Source organism: Channa argus, chromosome 24 (assembly GCF_033026475.1).
Source record: "Channa argus isolate prfri chromosome 24, Channa argus male v1.0, whole genome shotgun sequence".
Lineage (NCBI taxonomy): Eukaryota > Metazoa > Chordata > Actinopteri > Anabantiformes > Channidae > Channa > Channa argus.
Window position 1 is genome coordinate 8,036,932 of NC_090220.1, and position 18,812 is coordinate 8,055,743.

Genomic DNA, 18,812 nt, shown 5'->3' on the forward strand with positions numbered 1-18,812 from the left:
CATTTATACCTAGCTTGTATAACTTTTCTGCTGCATCTTACCATCTTATTTGTCATTTAACCAGAATGGGCTCTCAGTTTAGTTCTATCTTGCACTTCACCTAATAGAACGTGTTTGCATTTTCTGCTAAACCTTCCTTCCAGTGACAGTGTTGATCTCACTGTTCTCCTGCTCCTAGGAGGCCTGGTATGAGTTCCGCATCATGGCTGTCATGGATGACATGATCAGCGAACCTAGTAATGTAGTAGGAGTATCCAGCACAGGTAAGCCTCGACATCACACAAATCAGTACAGTACATATGCAATGTGGCGTTTTTACCTATGGTCTTCATAAACAAAATCTAAGCATGATAGTAAAAATATTTTATTTATAAGTCGATTTTTAGACATTTAAAATTAATTAAAAGAATAAAGCTAAAGCACAGTCTAATTTGTCACGCTATCTTGAATTCAGATCAGCTTTTCTTGGGATTCAACCCCATAACCTCTGGCTGTAACATGCTTCTCCAACCTCGGGCTATCTAATCATTTTTGAGCTACAGAGGGGCTGTAGATGTATTGCACACGCAGCACCTCTAACTTTACATTTTACCCACTCAGCACTATTAAATTTAAGCTTGGTTTACATGCATACTGAGAAGTATGACATCATCATTCTGCCTGTCTCTCAGGGATTGTAGTAGGATGCCTTGTGCTATTAAAAAAGATTCATTATAGCCAGTCTTGGTTGGTCATCTGTTTTGAATCTGGAATTAAACCCCTCAAAATTTGATGGCACTCCCCTGCAGAGGTCATTGAGTACACATCATTTGGTTGGAGCAGCTGTTAGTAGCATTTATAGACAAGTAAGCTTTTATAAAGCAGGAAGTACTCTGCTGCCCCCCAGTGGTAAAGGTTTAGAGCTTTGCAATATGGGGATCAAAGACTCCGGCTAGACACACAAAGGGGATGGGATGCTCTCTCTCCTTTTAAAAATTATCTTTTTTTTGGCAGATCAGTAGTTATTCCAGGTATTAATATTACTGGAGGTTCAGTGATTAGGTTTGTGCTGCATCATGTATCCCTGTAGCACATGCATCACTCTGACAAGTTCATAACAAATGTTGGCACATTTTACCCTCTAGTCATCACAGAGCAAATCATTAGCATGTAGGTCACTAAAACAACTGCAACATTAGTAAATGAGGACAACGGGAAATGTTGGTAGCTTCAGAGCAGGAATGAAAGTAGCTGCATTGCCCTTTCCAGTACTTTTTTATTATCACAGTGATGATATTGTTATTGCTGCACAACTGTGTCAGCCACAATTCAGACACAATAACTCTGGCTTTGGTGGCTCTCTGTATCTCTCTCTGTATAACTGAAGATTGCAACCAAGTCAAACTCGAGGAAGTCATCAGAAGAAACACAGCGTTAGAATGTGGTACATTTCTGTATTTAGTCTGCAAGGTAGCTCAGTCTATAACACCTCTGCAAACAGTGTCAGCTTATGGTATGAATGTTCACTGAATTAAAAAAAGACTTAACACAGTGTTTTCACTTCATGTTTAAATTCAAAATCACACACCATTTGGCAAACTACGATCACAGTTTGTGTGAACAGTGTGTATGGATTTACAAATCCTATCCATTGTCAGCTGTGGTCAGTTGTATGTTTAAACAGTCTTGTATTTGTGTTTTTGTAGGGCATGAGAAATGGGAATGAGATTATTTTTCTTTATCATGAGTTTTTTTTAACTATTTTATAGTGTGTTCCCCTACAGTCTCTGTCAACAGTCAAAACTGTCACAGCTCGTTGGGACAGTTGTCGACCAGTATATTACTTGGACAAGTGTGAAGTGCAATGTAAATGCACTGGTTGCAAACCACTGCATTTACATTGAGACAGACGTCTTAAATCTCAGGAATAAAGCAAAAAAAATAAATGCTGCTGAGCAGATTGTACATTTATCAATCAGGGATCAAGCCTATCGCATTTAGTATCAAATACATTGGTAACAGTGTAGTAAATAAGACTCTTTAATAGGTGAAGTATTGGAACTAACATAGATGCTATAGTAGCTAGAAGTAACTCTTACAGTAATAATATATAATTGCAATATTTGAATACTTGAAAGTAGGAGACCACTTGTGTTGGGCAATTTTAAAATGTGAGGGAGAAAAACTAGACAAGATTTTTGATTGCTTCATTTCCAGCATCTCAAAGATAAATGCAAATTACAAATGTTTTTTGTTTTTTTATTTTTTTGTATTTTGGTTTTTGAAAAAATAAATAAATAAAAGGAGGTAAACACTAATGTGTGTGAACCTCTTTGGATTTGTAGGAATCATGTCCGGTAGACTCTATGAAGGATGCACAATTAAAGATTGGATTGGGCTTTTGCTTTTCATTTCAGATAGGGCAAAAAACACAAAAAATGCCATATAGTCAAAAACGTTTTATTACATTATTTACATTATTAACTATTTGGTCCCCCCCCCCCCCCTTTTTTTTTTTTTTTACATCTTTTTCTCTGCAATATGACATCATTGGCAGAATGACTACAACTGTCTTTATGTCCCTGACTATTTCCTTCACGCCCCATAGATGTCTTCCCTCCTCCAGAGATGGTAGAGGAGCGTGGACTGGCGCGGCCTGTGGTGGCTGGCATCGTGGCCACCATCTGTTTCCTGGCAGCAGCTATCCTGTTTAGTACAATGGCCGCCTGTTTTGTCAACAAGCAGCGGCGACGGAAGCTCAAGAGGAAAAGAGGTAAAGGCGAAATTAATAGCTTGCTTCACTGCCACTAAGATTACGGTGTTTTCAGAAAGAATATGCATAAATGTTCACGAATAAAATATTTAATACTTACTGTAATTATCAAACACTGCAATGCAAGATCTTGCTGTTGTATCTGAGCCATTTTCTCAATTTTTCTCCTCTATGATTGGGTTTTAAATCCTGCTCTAGGCTTAGCATTAACAATACTAATATTGTCGTCAAAAAACAAGGTTATATAAACCTTTTATGCAAATGTCTTAAATCACACAAAATACTTTTTCTCCGTCTTTCAGACCCCCCTCTTTCCATAACCCACTGCAGAAAAAGCATGGAAACTCCGTAAGTAGCCCCCAATATGACATGACTAACAAAATTGCTTATATAGGACCAAGACCTGTGTTTACCCCACAACAATGCAATGGACATTTTAAAATGGAGATGAATCTGTAAATGTTCCTGGTAAAATATTTAAATATGAACACAAACTTTTGTGAAGTGAGCAGGTAAGCGACGGTGAAACTGTCTGTGGTTTGGAGCTGTTTTAAGATAAGTCACAAATACCCTACTACTGACAATTCCACCATGCACATCATTGTTGTTCAATGTACTGCTGATGGTGGACTTTGAAATTGGTGGTGTCTCTTTAGAAATTAATTTGCTATTTTTCCAGCTTGGTGAAAACTATTCTTTTCATAAGGTTTTTAAAAATGTCAGTTCGGATTCTTTGGTGCACAGCTCCCTTGGCTTTTGCTCTATTGAGCCTTTGCCCTCTTGGGCTTTCACTCTATTGGGTATAATAACTTATAGCCCCAGCAAGCAGAAGAGAGGGCAGGCTTTTATTCTGCTCAACTAGGTAGCTTCAAACACATTTGTGTACATTGTAAATTTCAGCTGTTCGTGCAGCATCATCAATTTCTTTCCTTCAGCCAACATGATAATATCATTATCAGGAGAACAAGACGAAAAGAGAGATAGCTTCCCAGTTAGACCTTCATCTGCCGTGACTGTAGTGCTGACCTATGAAATGTTCTTTACTGTCTTAGATGAGGAGGTTTGCCAGCTCAGGATTGCATTACCCATAATACTTACAGTATTATGAACTTGGGATTACAATACCCTCGCTGCAGCCACTAGTGTACCCTGGCTGTCTCTGCAGTCTACCTCATTTTGGACTCTGGACTCGAACAGTGTGCAGCAATGCACAGTGTTTGCTGTGTTTTTTTCTGAGTGTACAGGACAATCCTTTGCTTGGGGTGCATACATTTGCCCATCGTCCCTGGCCCAGTTGCCTTCTGTGTGCATCCCCCCCAGTAACCATAAAACCAACTATGCTCACTCAGGCTGGGAGATGGAGTTGGCAGTGATCTTGATAGTTTTGGAATGTGCCAGACTATCCTGGTTCCCATGCCTGCAGACTAAGTTTGTGGGCCAGCCTTGGGAGCTCCCATCGTACATGGATGCTAGGGCTGCATGATATTGGACATAACTTAAATTTCAATATTGTTTCTTTCTGCAGAATATATTGCGATATAAAAACATACAGGTTTTTTTACTAGATGATTTGATGATGATTAGGGAAAGTTTGTAGTTGAAACACAACTGATCTACGTTCTGCATGGTCCTTGAACTCCTCACTAAGGATGAGAAGAGTTCTGGTGGCCGACCGGAGTGTGTAGGGACACACACTGAGTAAACAAAGTGTTTATCGCTCACATTCACTATTTGTGTTAACAACACTCATGTTCACTTTAGTTGCAAATAGAAATGTTGAATTTATACATTTACAAGTGATCTACTTTTCTGAAGTGATTTAGAATAGAGAAATAAAGTAGTTTAAGACATTTATCAACAGTACTTTTACTTCTTTACTTAACTGGTCAGTTAACCAATTAACAACATCCTTTTTGTCATCTGAACTTCTGCTTACACACTCTCATTGGTCCTGTCCATCTCCAGTTGCTGCTGGAAAGGAACTTGGCATTTAACATCATTAAGACGGTCATTTGATCTTGTCATGAGGGTTCTGGTGACAGGCATCCGAAACTGGCTTCTTATCTGCTGTTCCCATTGCCTGCTCCAAATGTTTTTTGCACACGTGCATGGTGGGCATGTTCCACTTTAAAGAACTTTATGTCTATCATCAAGACAACTTACTGGGTTGGTGTCTTTTGTGACACTGGTTGTTTGACACCATCTGTCAAGTGAGAGTGAGGTCCCTGATGGCATTTGTGCTCATTCCACAAGAGGAATATCTGCCTTTGAAACCTCATTAAGGGGAACATCGTTGAAAGACACATGCTTTGCAGTATCATGGGCGTCATTGTGTTAATTCGGTAATTTCTAGTTAGGGTGTTCCTCCCTAACACATGCAGTGAAAGGTATGTCAGTTTTTCTTGTACTGGAGAACTGGTCTGGTTTGATGTGTATTTTATTACTGTGCTTATAAAGGGAGCATTGTAGCCTTTGGTTCTTTTTGGCCGAGTGGGGCATAGAACATTTCCTGCTTTTGCTCTTACCAAATAGAGCAAAAGCCTAAGGGGCTGTGCACCAATCCAACTTTGCTTTTATATTGTAACCCAGGATTATATGTAAATGGTAAATGGCAGCTTGTATAGAGTTTTTATGCAAAGCTGTTGCTTATAATTGACACCTGATCACCATCCCATTGAAACACCTGACTCTCATTTCCCTTTTAGATAAACTGATGATTGTTGGATATTTGTGTGTGGCAAACTATGTAAATCTATCTATTATCTTCAAAAATTTTAAAAGGTTTTTTTTGTCTAATTTGTTTAATTGGTGTTTCTGATTTTTTAATTTAGGACTGATTATTGTATTTCAGGTCACTTATGCAGAAATCAACCCAAGTTGCTTGAAAGGTTGGGAATCCGATTGTTGAGAGTTAAATATTACAACATTATATCTAAAATGCAACACTAAAATCAAATTTCTCTTCACAATTAAGCTCCCAGGTTTAGAGTTTGCATATTTGATTTGGCAACTTACAGTTAAAATAAAACTCCTATTGCTAACTTCCATCACTGGGAACAGTGGGCTGAAAGAAAAAAAACAACAGCACCACTGTTCATTTTGGGTTTCTTTACATAAGGATTTTGAACTAATCACTTGGATATTAATTAGGTTTGACCGATCTTGAGAGTGTAAGTGGTTTGAATGTGAGCATTTTATGACGTAAATAAGCAAATCTTTCCAAATTCTGAGGCTAAAGAGATTCCACAGAGCAGTAAGCAAAGTCTCCTCAGATGGCACCTGTGGGGAGGTGGGGAGGACACTTGTTTCACAAAATGCATATTTTACTTGACTTCTCTTTCCTCACCCTTCTTTTACATTGCCAAGTTTTAAGTAAAAGGAACCATGATGTGAAAAGAACAATACACAAGACAAACAAGACACACCAGCAGGAATATGACTTCCATCATATGACTCTAGTCCTAGGTCACATGTAGGATTTTTGCCCTAGAGCTTTAAATCAATAAATGGAGAACTTCCTCAAGTGCTGTGATATCATATTACCTTCATTTCCTTTCTTGGCATGTTGTTGCTCTATGAATTGTTATGTATAAACCTATTTCTAATTGACAGGCTTCCTGTTTACCTCCATATTCTTCCTACTTTTTATTTTCTGATCTCCTCACAGGACTCAACTTAGCTTCATTCCCAGCGTTGAGCCCTACTGGGAGGGGCTGGACGCAAGCAGGTACATGCCCCAACCTTCCAGTCCTCAGTGAGTGTGCCAACCATTGACATCCCGTTGTTGCACACTATGTACACCCGTTTGCACTGTGGTTCAGTCCCAGCTCCCCAGATTCCTGACCTGCCTGCATGCTTCAAGTGTTTTATTTTGGGTTTTTTCAACTGATCCATCTTGCCATGATTAAATCAGTTTCACCAAAGCCTGACTTCCATACAAAATCACTGTGGGAATGTCTCTCCACAGCTTGACACTTGTTCAGGAGAGGCGGAGTAGGTAACAGGATATATAATCTTCTTCTTTCTCCATCATTCATCAGTTTGACATTTTGGGCATCACACTTATTCTCTTTCTTGCTAGCTGTTTTGTTTTGCTTACAGTCTTAATACTAACCAACGCTAACTCACCTTAGCTTCGTATTTACTGTACAACCATAAAAGAAAAGTAGTGATAAGCGCATCTAACTATTTGCAAGAAAGAAAATTGTGTACTTCTCAAAATGTTAAACTTTTGCCCAAAATATTTACAGTTTGATGTTTTCAGGCACTGAAATCCTGTTGGTCAGCTACATACAACATATGTATGATAATGTGTAATTGACTGAAACATTAATGCTTCAAATGCAGATGATGAAATGAAATTGTACAATGGTATATTGTACAGGAAATTAATTCTTGCTATTTTGAAGTTTAATGCATATAAAGCCTATTGCTAATTTTGTCTGAAGGTAATATCTACATTTTGACAAACTTGTTTAATGAGCAATTGTGAGATGGCATTCAATCAGAGGACATATTGTATTTGTTCAAAGATAAGTATTTATGTTCTGACATTAGATGGGGATATAGAAGCTAAAGCTAGCATCTGGCTAGCTTAGCTTAGCACAAATATTGGATATAAGGAGAAACAGCTAGCCCAAATCTATTTAAAAGTAAACCTATCACTTAAATAAGTAAATATTATAAAAATATTATATAAAATGCGAAGTAATCAAATGTAGAGCTATTGGACCCATTTTGTCACCACTGGACTAAACGAGGTTGGCTGTTTATCTCTTTCTAGTTCTAAGACAGCCTAACTGGCTGATTAAAGGCTCGTGGTTACCATGCACATAATTGAGAAAAATAATACCAATACCATATAACATTTGGCAGTAAAGAGAAAAAGCACATTTCCCCAAATGTCAAAACTCTCTTGAAAATTAGTTGTTGGTTTTTTTTTTTTTTTTGCACAAAACTCTGCTTACGTGTTGTGAATATTTTTTGTGGTTGTGTTACTGTTAACTCCTTTAAATGATTGTTCCACCTCCAGGTGACCTAAAACACTCTGTTTGACACTTCTGAATTGACTTCACCACTGTTTCTTTCCACTCCCAGATGCTATCACAATCACACATTATCTCACAGTCATATTTGCAACATCAGTATTTGCAACATTTTCAAAGTCGAGGCTTCGGGGGGTGCTAGGGACACCTCAGTGAACTCATGAAAGATGAGGGAAAATGTAAATGAAAAAAACAATATGATAAATTTAAATTATAATTATGTTTATTATATTATATTAACAAAATATTACGTTTATAATAAAAATAAAATGGAATTGTACTGGAATCTTTCTTATTGTCTACATTTGCTGTAGTTTTGCCAATGGATTTATCGGTGTGTTTTGCAAGATATCTTGCAAAAGGGCTGCCCTGGCAACGAAGCTAATACTGTTTGGGGGGACAATGCATGGAAAAGTTTGGGAACCCTTGCTTTATGGTATAGTGTGTAAGCACATAGAAAACATTATAAATACCAGATTTTATCTAATTGTAATATGGATGAATATTTTAAAGATGTTATTGATGTTATAATTGCTTAACCACTGATTCCTCATTCAGTGACTATTTTTATTGTCTGATGTGTTTTCATAATATGTCATGATATCACCAGTTTGAAGAGCTTCAGCAGTATTGTATAGTATGTGTACAGAGCACATGATGGGATGGTTTTGATTTTATACAGCCTGCATCTTTTCATTTTTACACATAACACTTTTCCTTATGGTTGTTGGCTTCAGTTTTAGAGAAACACTGGCAAAATAGCATTTTCAAGTCATATCCGAAAGCTTTAAAATAAGTTCAGTCCGTTGTCTAAAGAAATTCATGAAGGTGGTCACTAAGTGCTGTTGTTACCAATGTTGATACCAAGGGAAATGCTGAATCAACAACCAAAAAAAAAACATTTAATTAATTTAATTATATTGTATGTTCAGCACTACCTGTAGCTTCATAAAGCATGTGATTTTTAATAGAATTCACATTTAACTGTTTTTCATTGGCAGCTGCCTAATAAACTCATTATAAGCACAAGCCCTAATGTGTTTTGATTACATGCTACTGTACATTTTAACACTAAAATATTCTGGTTTTTAAGTAATTTGATATTTCATTTTCTCCTTACTTTAAGTATGTTTTATATTAGGTTAAGATACATATATATTGCAAACTAAGTTTTTAATTATATATTTTAAGGTCGTTTGCACAGATCATATTTTCAAATACAAGACTAGTGATATATCTGGTGGAAATCTCAAATGTGTGATCTGCTTTGGTTTTAGTAAATTGCTTGATGTATAGTTATGATCTAAAGTTTGCATTCACCTACATTTGAAGCTGTTTTTAAGGTTTTATTTGTAATTCTTTATTTGTAATAGTATTTATAATAGTCGTATGCAGTGTCCTATGTTGCAATTTAGTCCTAAGCATTAAAAAAATCAAAGAATTTGTTGAATTTTGAATGAGTTTCCAGTCAAATTTTCTGAAATGGAAAGCCACACATCTCACATTATATCTCTGTCAAGATGCTTTAGACATCAGATCACTAGAGTTCAAGTGTTATCAAGGATACTTCATATAGCTACTATTTATACTGAATAACTTAGTGCACCAATGGCTCATAAAGAACAAGGTGTTCAATACAGAATACACTCATCCTGTAAGTGGGGTGCATGCATTACTAATGTCAATAATAACTCATATTCTTCTCTGAGAAGTGTTAATCTTTGTTCAGATGTATCTGGATTTGTATTCAGCACAATCGTCTTTGCTTTGCAAGAAGTACTAGGTTTTTGAAATGTTATTACATTTACATTTATTTTTTATTCTGTATTGTTTTCATAGGTCATCTTCCGGAAAGGTGAGTCCAGAGAGCACCCGCTCAAAGGCATTCCCGTCAGAATCATCTGAAGATAGTCATGACCAGCATGGGAAGAAACCACCCCCAAGTCCAGGGAAGAAGGAGGAGTTATCTTTATACAAAAAGACCAAACGAGCAATAACAGGCAAGAAGTACACCATCTCCAAGCAGGAAGCTGAGGCAACAACACCTATTGAACTCATCAGCCGAGGCCCAGATGGACGCTTTGTCATAGATCCCACTGATGCAGAAATGTCTGTTAAGCCCAGGCGAATTGAGGGCTTCCCCTTTGTGGAAGAATCAGACCTCTATCCTGAGTTCCGCCAATCAGATGAAGAGAACGATGATCCCAGGCCTCTGCCACCAGTTATGGCCCCCCTTCGGCCTCACCAGTTTTCTCCCATCTCCAGTCAGGAATCTTATTTGCAACCTCCAGCCTACAGCCCTCGTTTCCACAGGCCTTTCGAAGGTATGGCCATCATGGAGAGCAGTCGGCTCCAGGCCACAGGGCAGATCCGAGGCTCTCTCCACCACAGGGCTTTCTATGGCTATCTAGGTCCCCCTGGGGATCATGATCCCCCACCTTTTTACATGCCTGATACTAGTCCTCTCAGCTCTGTCATGTCCTCCCCTCCTTACCTTGCTGAAGGTCCTTTCGGTCACCCCATGATTCCCGAAGAAATGGGGGAGGGTGATTTCCCACAATATGGTTTCCCACTTCCTCTGACACTCACCCCTTCCTCTCGTTCACCGGAGATTTGGCAGGGACTGGATTTCACCTTTGCAAGTCTAGAGGGACCCCAGTTCATATTTCCCCCACATCACCCTTTGCATCTCCGCCATGAGTCTCCCTATGGCCCTCCACCTCATGTTCTTCCTCTTAGCGCTTACCAGCCCTCCTCCCTCCCAATGCCTACCTACCCAGCTGTCCTGCCACTGGAAGCCCCAAAGAGTCACTCAAGCAAGTCTCCCAGCAAGGCCAAGCCTCATGGCTCCCCAGCCAAGCATTTAACTATGCAAGAGGCACATTTAGGGCAGCTAAGACACACAAGCCACGGTATGGGTGTGCCGGTCTTGCCTTACACCGATCCAATGGCGCATATTATCCCTAGCACATTTAGTAGCCTGGACACAAAATGGTTTGAAACCACCCCTCATTTCAGTCCCAGACAGGCTCGTAGAATGGATTCTGGCCTGCATCAGGTGGTTCTCCAGCCCTCTCGACTGTCACCCCTCACCCAAAGTCCCCTTAGTTCTCAGGAGGGCTCCCCAGAGATTGTAGTACGTCCTAGGCCACGTCCCAGCATTGTCCAACCTCCCATACCACCAGAGATGTCTGAGATTACCCTCCTCCCTCCCTCCACAGCCAGCTTCTCAAGGAGATCTTCCCCCTCCTCCTCACCTGCCCCAGGCCAGGGTAGCAGGAGATCAAGCCCCAGCTACCGTGGCCACATGGCTTTTGCCACCTCTGCAACCAGCTGCCCAGCTTCCCAGTCCCCATCACCCCCCATGGAAAGCAGCAACCTATTTGGGCAGATGCCATCTCAGAGGAGGACTGAGGAGGAGATCCTTCCATCTGAACCTTCTCCACCACAGTTGTCAGCTTCAGGGTAGGTGCATTAGGCATGCAGGGAGACATAACATTTGAGTCATCTGCCCCAGCCCATAATGTTCTGATGTGAAAACGTGCTCAGACATTTTGGTTACTGAGGAGTCTAATATTCATTTATCCATTTTTTTTAATCATCTTTGTGACTGATTAGTTTCACACATGTTTTCCTCATGTGTTATCACTACTAAAAATGAAAACTATGGTTGAAGGAGAACCAATTTGCTGTGACAATTCATTTGATAAACTCTGGATATTTTCAATTTAGTCTTCAACTGCTCAATGCTGCTTTTCATGTCAGACATCAAGTTAGACATCAAGTCACCAACTGAATCTGTGAAGCACCGTTTTAAAATGATAGGTAAAAAACAACATAATTTCCCAGTGAAAAGATGAAAAAATATAAATGAAACAAATGTATTTGCTTCACAGATAACATTCTGGAGCTTTTGGGGCTACAGTCAAACTGCATTAATAACACTGTTGCCATTGCAGTGTGTAATTTAGTTTGGCACAACCCCCTAAAAGCCTGGAAATCTGCAGACATCACAACAGAATCCCTGTTTTTCATCAGTATCATGCGTTACCCTGCTTTCACCTAACAGGAGGAATTTCTTAATATTCACCCAATTGATTCTCCAGACAAAAAAAAAAAAAAAACATCATTATATCTAGCTCCAACCCTTTTAAATATGCCTTTATCATGCAGGGGGATGCTTTAAGAAGAGTTCATCTTGGCAGGCCCTGCGGCCCATCCTCGGCCTTAGTAACCTGACTGCAATTCTCCCATAGCTGCAGATTTTTGCTACCCTATTCCCCTTCCCTTTCTGTACCCTTCCTCTTCCCAACCCCTTTAATTACCCCCAGGACATCCCCAGGTCTGACTACCAAGGAAAGGTTGTTGGGCAAAGTGTGTCACAGGGCCTGTCCGCTTTTCATGAACTGCAATGTTTCCATCATTATGAATTAGGGGCACTATGGTGGTTCTTGATGGCTCCTGGAGTCTTACCTGCTTTGTTTTTGATTGATCTCAGCTATCTGGGCAGCGTTGTTGTGACCAGGTCCTCTACACCGCAATAGGTAAGGGTTGGATCCATGTCTGAAAGGGGGGGGTTAGCAGGTGGGACTTTTTGATCACCTCGTCCTTTAAAGGGGAATACAATACTTTGTCTTTTACTTGATTTGTTCCTTCCTACAGTCAACACCTGTGGTTCATTTTAGTTCTTTCCTTTTACCCTTTTCTCAAAGTAGCTATGCATTTTCCGTTCTGCAGTCTTTAGTGTATTATGCATTCTGAGTGATATGCATATGCTATCTATTAACTAATAGATTAGGTCACAGGTCATCGACATGATTTCATGCTTGAGTGGTTTGCTAACTGACCACATCTACTGTACATGCAACTTTTCAATGGATAATAGGCACTGCTGATAAATCTATCTCTGGTTTAGGTGAAAGTTAGGCAATAATCTCATCTGCCTTAAAGCAGTTTAATATTGAATAGTAGGTTCACTTTTAAGATAATGAATTCAATGCCAGTCTTCCACTGTTATTTATTACATTTTGAAAAAGTATTTGATGCAGAAGCCAACAGGTATGTGCATCCTCAAACTATGTATAGAAGCACTTGTGAGAACACATTTAGTCAAGTACAGTTATGATCTAAAGTTTGCATAAGCCTATCATGTACTTGACTGTTATGGCAACATTGGGCTTTAAGTTATAATTAACTAAATAAGTACAACGTACATCTTTACTAAAAGTCTCAAGAGGGTTTTCTGACATCAACACAGGCTTAATATTAGATAAACCGAGTCAAAACTACACACATACTAACGCAGAATGTCATTGCAGTGGTGCTGAAAATTCAGAAATATTTTTTCCACTTTTGCACTGTCCTTTGCCCAAGGCCTCTTAACTAGTTACTATAATTGACTACAGTTGGTGGTTTCTCTGTGCTGACATAAAACTAGTTTGTTTTAACTCACTTATTTTGTTTGATCGACCAACATAGAGTACAATGGGAAAGTCCAAGGATTGTAAATTTGTACAGATTGAGCACCATAATGTGAAATGTTCGACAACAATGACCAGAGGTATGTTTGTTTGTTCGCATCATGCTCTGAGCAGGTTTTTCTGCTACCTGGTGCGTTGCACAAAGTGGATGGAATAATAAGAGAATAGGATTACCCCATTCCTCAGCATAGTCGTCTAGATTATTGAACACTGGACATACTGGTCTTTATTGGCCAAGTATGCCAACACATACATGGAATTTGCTTCTGGTCATTAGTAGCTCTCAAGGTTCAATGGTAAAAAACAATTACAGACAATATAACAGTGACAATTAGGCACAAAACAAGAGTAACATCTATAGACGACATAAGAATCACATAAAGAAGACAAGCCTAGGTGCAGTTTACTGTATGTGGCAGTTCTGTATGTACCTTAAGTGCAGTGTGTGCGTATGGATATTTAGTCATAGTGTGAGGATGTTGTGGCTGAGTATTAGTATGACCAGTGTGTTCAGTAAAGTGGACATTAAGGACTTTATGACCATAGTAAAGAAGGTAAAAATTGCATTAAAAAGAACAACCAACTGTTAGTTGGGCTCTGTCATTTACTCTTTTGTTAGATTTTGTTCAATGTAGAAAAAAGCCCTTAGAAGTCAGTTAATAATGTTTTGACTCGAACTCTGCATCAGGTGGTACTATGTTGTTGCTTTTTTGTAAGGGCTCCAGCCGTTATGGACATTGCTATTGATTTACCCTGAGGAGGCTTTACTGTAGCTCTCCAGCCCGAGACAGATCAGTTAACTTGACACTCAGTTACGTAGTGCTGTTGTATGCCAATTGTAATTATTATAAATGTCCCTATCCAGGTTTTTGATCCAATAATGGGAGTATAAGGTATCAGTTTATACCGATTCCAATGTCATAGTTATATTTACCTTAAGAAAATATTCATTAAACATTTATTGGTCACCTTAAACATTGTAGGAGAATAATGGGCTTAAAAAACATTTAAATATTAAGGGTTAAAAAATATGTATTATTATTAGTTTATCAGCTTTACATTATGAAAGAAACACTAAATTTTATCATGAAATTTCTGAAACTCGATGGTAAGTATAGTATCCCTTAGTCCACTTGTGGTTGCACAATAGTGTTACAGAGTGGAACATCTTATCTCACCAACAGTCTTTGAGTACAGACAATGCTAAAAACTTCCTCTCAGAATTAATTTTAATAAGTGAAGGTGAAACCCCATTCGTCATTTTAACCAGTTATTGCAGTGTTAGCACTGGTTTGAGAATGAACTGAGAAGCTGCTACTCACTGTTTTTCACAGTGTACTTTAAAGGAACTAGCTCTTCGTCATATAGTAACTGCCGCTCCATCCAACCTGCACATTTTGCTGTAAGTGCCTTAGTGGCATCTCCTTTTCAGTCTGATTGTCCCACAGATGAGCATAAGCAAGCATCACAAGCTTGTGGTGCATGTATAAAATGTCCCACAGTACATCAGTAAGTGTGTTTGATGCCGAACTCTTTACAAACAACCAGCTGAATTGTGCGTGCAGCCTGGCCTACTCTCACAAGTTCCTCTCAGAACTAATGGTCATCAAGACCCCCATGTTTTTTTTTATTTTTATGGGTTCTACCTTACCTCTAAAATCAACATTTTCGAGCACAGAAATAAGCTGTCACACATCCGGCCTCTCCCATGAGTTCCACGAGTCTTCAGCAAAATGATTTTAACAAATTATAAACAATATCCCAAAAAGTAGATATTGCTTTTTCTCCCTTGTCATAAGTGGATTCTCGCTTGTTCCTGTGTGTGGATTTTTAGAAAGATTAGGCCTCAGGGAGGTGTTTAAGGACCTTTACAAAGCATAGGTCAGTTATGCTTTGGAAGCACTCAGACCTGTATTATAACCAAATACAGCACAAGAAATCTAAACAAGGATTACAATTTGATGTGGCTACACCAATAATTTGAGAACTGTCTAGATCTGTGCCAATACCGATACTCAGTACTTGGATCACAAGATCTTTAGTATTAAAATGCCACATTTCACCTAGACACATTGCAAAGTTCTCACTCGGCAGAAGAGATAGTCACATCAAATATATCATTATGGTCAAGAGCTACTTCATCTTTTGCAGTCTTCATTTGCTTTTTCAGCACTTTATCAAGTAAGCCTCTTCCCACCACAGAAACTCAACACAGTTGAGTTTGAGGAAGACCTGCACACCTTCATTCTCTTAGCACTACTCACATAACTGTCTCTCAGGTCTGCTCCAGGCAGCTGATGTGGAGTCCTTGTTCCTCTACTGTCAAAATTCTATTAAATGACTTTATCACAATCTTAACATTTAGACCATATGCTATATTGGTAAAGCATCTCTTCTTGGCAGCCATTATTCACAGAAAGAGCGAATGCTTGCTGTTTAGTTCGTGATCATTGTTTTTTGGCATTTTCCTTTTTCTAGCTTATGGGTTTGGAGGAGCGATCTCACCTGCTCTGTAGAGCCTAGCAAGAGGCCAACAACATAGTCAAAAACCTCAAATGAACAGGACCATCGTGCCGTTTCCCCCCATGCAAAGAAAAGATGTTACTTGACATGGGAAAGCTCATAAAAAAATGCATATTGAAGAAGCAGCTCAGTAGGCAGCATTAAATGCAAAATGTAAAGTCTTTATTAAAAAATAATTCTAAAACTAAAAACGCACACTACAAAGTGTGCAATTTTGGCAATATTATACATTTATTGTAGTCCACTGTGGACATGGATGTAATCGACAGATTGCCTAACTGAGACCTACCACCTGCCTAGGTAAGCACAGGTGGAGCTCAGCAAAGAGAAAACGTAAGTCACATCCAATAATTAATAAAACATTGGAACAATAAATTACATTTACTACACACATCAAAGTATGAATATGGTTTTTCACACTTAATTGTAAATGCATCAAATTTAATATTATGTGACCTACTGTAGCTCTATATTAACAATCATCCCTCAACTTAGCATCATCCAGACTCTCACAGCTGAGAGGACGTATTGATGCAAACCTGTCTCCTACTCAACTTTCAAAGCCTAGACAACAATAAAAATCCCTTGAAAACTGACCCTAGAAGATAACAACTATAACTAATAATAATTATAACTAAAACTAAGCAAATAATACAAATTTAACAGACAAAACTGTTACTTAGGCAAAAGGGTTCGAATGAAAGACAAAAAGGTGACCTTTTCACATGGCGTTACATCTAGGTTTTAATGATTTTTCAATTGTAAAAGACTAAAATACCCTTTAAGTCAGGATGATCATAACTTTATTTTGGATTTGCATTTTTGTTTGTATCATATAACAATATGTTTAATATAGTGTATTTATGATACAGTTGTCTATATTATTTTTCCAGCTAGACATTTTTATTCTCTGTAATCACTCTGTGAAAACACTCTTAGCAATCTCCTCAAGCGTGACACATTCTGCCATTTATAATTTACAGATGCTTATATTGTTCGACACCAATTGAAAATATTTTGGACCTCATTCTCCGATAAATATTTTGTACGATTGGCTTAATGAAGTAGCTTCAAGCTGTGTGTCCACTAGGAGACATCATTCAAGCCCCCACCGTCTTTAGTTAGTTATTTTTTTGTTTTTGCATCAACACTTAAGTAAAAATCCCGTTGCATGTTCTTGGCAAAGACGAAGCTTAGCATGTGTCAAGTCTTTAGTGCAGCAGTTTTAGGAAGATTAAAAAAACATAAATGTTTTAACAATAATGCACCAGAATCCTAGCAGACTTTGAACAGACACAGTGCAATGGCAGGAGCCATGAGCAGCATTCCCCCGGGCACCTCTTTGGCCCATATAGCTTTAACGATTCCTGGTGGACACATGGCATCAGTCCTGTGTATAGAGCATCTGTAGCATGAATGAAAGCATCTATTGAAGAATACAATTGCCCTTGCAAGTTTGGACTGCAGAACAGTTCTCACTTTTATGTGAAAAGCAAGTCTCCTGCTACAACTGCTTATGCACTTCGTTTTAGACTAAGGAACAAATATTTTGCTAAGGGTTTGCAGATGGAGGGCACACAGGGGCTTGAGGACCCCCTTATGTTTGAGTGAACTGCCCAATGAAGTGCTTTTGAATGTATTCCCCTTTAAAGTGGTGTTCCATGTGCAGACTGCCATGCATGCCATCGCTAAATATTGCTCTTCCGTTTAAAAAAAGAAACAAATATATGGATAAATTCTTGTTACATCTGTTGTCCTAGTGCTTCGCTTTTCTTTGGCTTATTTTTCATTATGTGACTGTTCCCGAGTAGTCATTTTCCCCTCCCGCCATCTCTCCCCCTGTCAGCATGGTGAAGCCCATTGTAGACAGTATCCATGTCGATGAATACATATTGATGATGCTTTGTTTGCTCAGCTGTGATTCTTCCCCACTACTAATGACCTTCGGTTTCTCTCTGCAGCCACGGTGGGAAGATGGCCTCTCTGTAATGCTAATTGTTTTCTGTGCCTTGAGAAAACCAAGTGTCTGTTTATGGCAGAAATCTGTGGGCTGCCAAGGCCTCCATGAATGGAAGGGAGGTCTGTAGATGCAATCATGAGCAGCTGAGAAATATATCCACACAGAGGAAACATTTGCATGTGTTATTTTCAGTGGAAGAGATCATTTTTTTTAGAAAAATGTACAATCAAAAGTCTTAATTACATTTTGTTCAAAATATTTTCCTCTGAAACCAACAGTGCAAACCTTTATAAATGTTTTACCTTCTCCAAAACTTGACATACCATCCTTATCTACTCCATGAAATCAATGGACAATTCCAGGGGTTGTTTAGTACTTTGCTTTTTCTTCGATGACGTTTGGATCAATTTGAGCAAAAATACCTAGATATCCCTGAAGGGCAATGAAATGTCATGGTGGACATTAGAATATACCATCTGGATTTATGAACAAATTTTGTGAAACAATCATTATTAAAAATAATGTTTAGTAAATCCAGATGAAGTACAAGGTTGTGGCAATGGTAGATTTAGTAGTTGAAAAAAATCCCTTTTGATGGATTTCTGAGTACTCTTATGGTGTCTCACATTGATCCTTTGGCAATGTGCTGCACCTCTGGCTTAGCACGAGCAGTGCTGTTTTAAGATTGTATGGGTTCCTGGTTTTGTTGCGCTCCGTAGTGCAAAAACACTCCACTGATTATGTCTGGCCTGGAATTACCTGTTTTCCCTTTTTTTTCTCTGCTTTATCCAGAAAACGTCGAGGTGCGCCGAGTGCCCTTTTGGGGTCTGAGAGGATTGATGCACTGAAATACCAACGTATTAAAAAGGCCAAGAAGATGACGATAAACAACAATAACTCCAAGGCGAGAAAGAAAGCAGGTACGAAATATGCTATGCACAGTCAAATGTTTTTTTCTTTCATTCATACATATGTATGCGAAAGCAAGATAACTTTCGCCAAACTGGTGAAATTGGTTTACACATGATACTTGGCGTAAAGTTAGAACTTTT

At 38.7% G+C, this 18,812-nt stretch overlaps 1 protein-coding gene across 8 annotated transcripts in view; it reads left to right on the forward strand.

Annotated features, from left to right (window-relative positions):
• Window positions 1-18,812, forward strand: part of LOC137109121 (protein turtle homolog B-like) — a 121,682-nt gene that overhangs the window by 89,368 nt on the left and 13,502 nt on the right. For 4 of the 8 annotated variants that reach the window (XR_010912270.1, XM_067494541.1, XM_067494543.1 and 1 more), the window contains exons 15-20: window positions 179-263; window positions 2,588-2,752; window positions 3,055-3,100; window positions 6,420-6,506; window positions 9,637-11,262; window positions 18,553-18,680. Coding sequence is in view for 7 of the 8 variants with exons in the window: in XM_067494541.1 (XP_067350642.1) it covers window positions 179-263; window positions 2,588-2,752; window positions 3,055-3,100; window positions 6,420-6,506; window positions 9,637-11,262; window positions 18,553-18,680 (2,137 nt within the window). In the remaining variant the exon portion in view is untranslated. Of the gene's footprint in view, window positions 1-178; window positions 264-2,587; window positions 2,753-3,054; window positions 3,101-6,419; window positions 6,507-9,636; window positions 11,263-12,295; window positions 12,342-18,552; window positions 18,682-18,812 lie in introns of those variants that run through there. The other 4 variants (XM_067494545.1, XM_067494546.1, XM_067494548.1 and 1 more) reach the window with 3 other exon arrangements.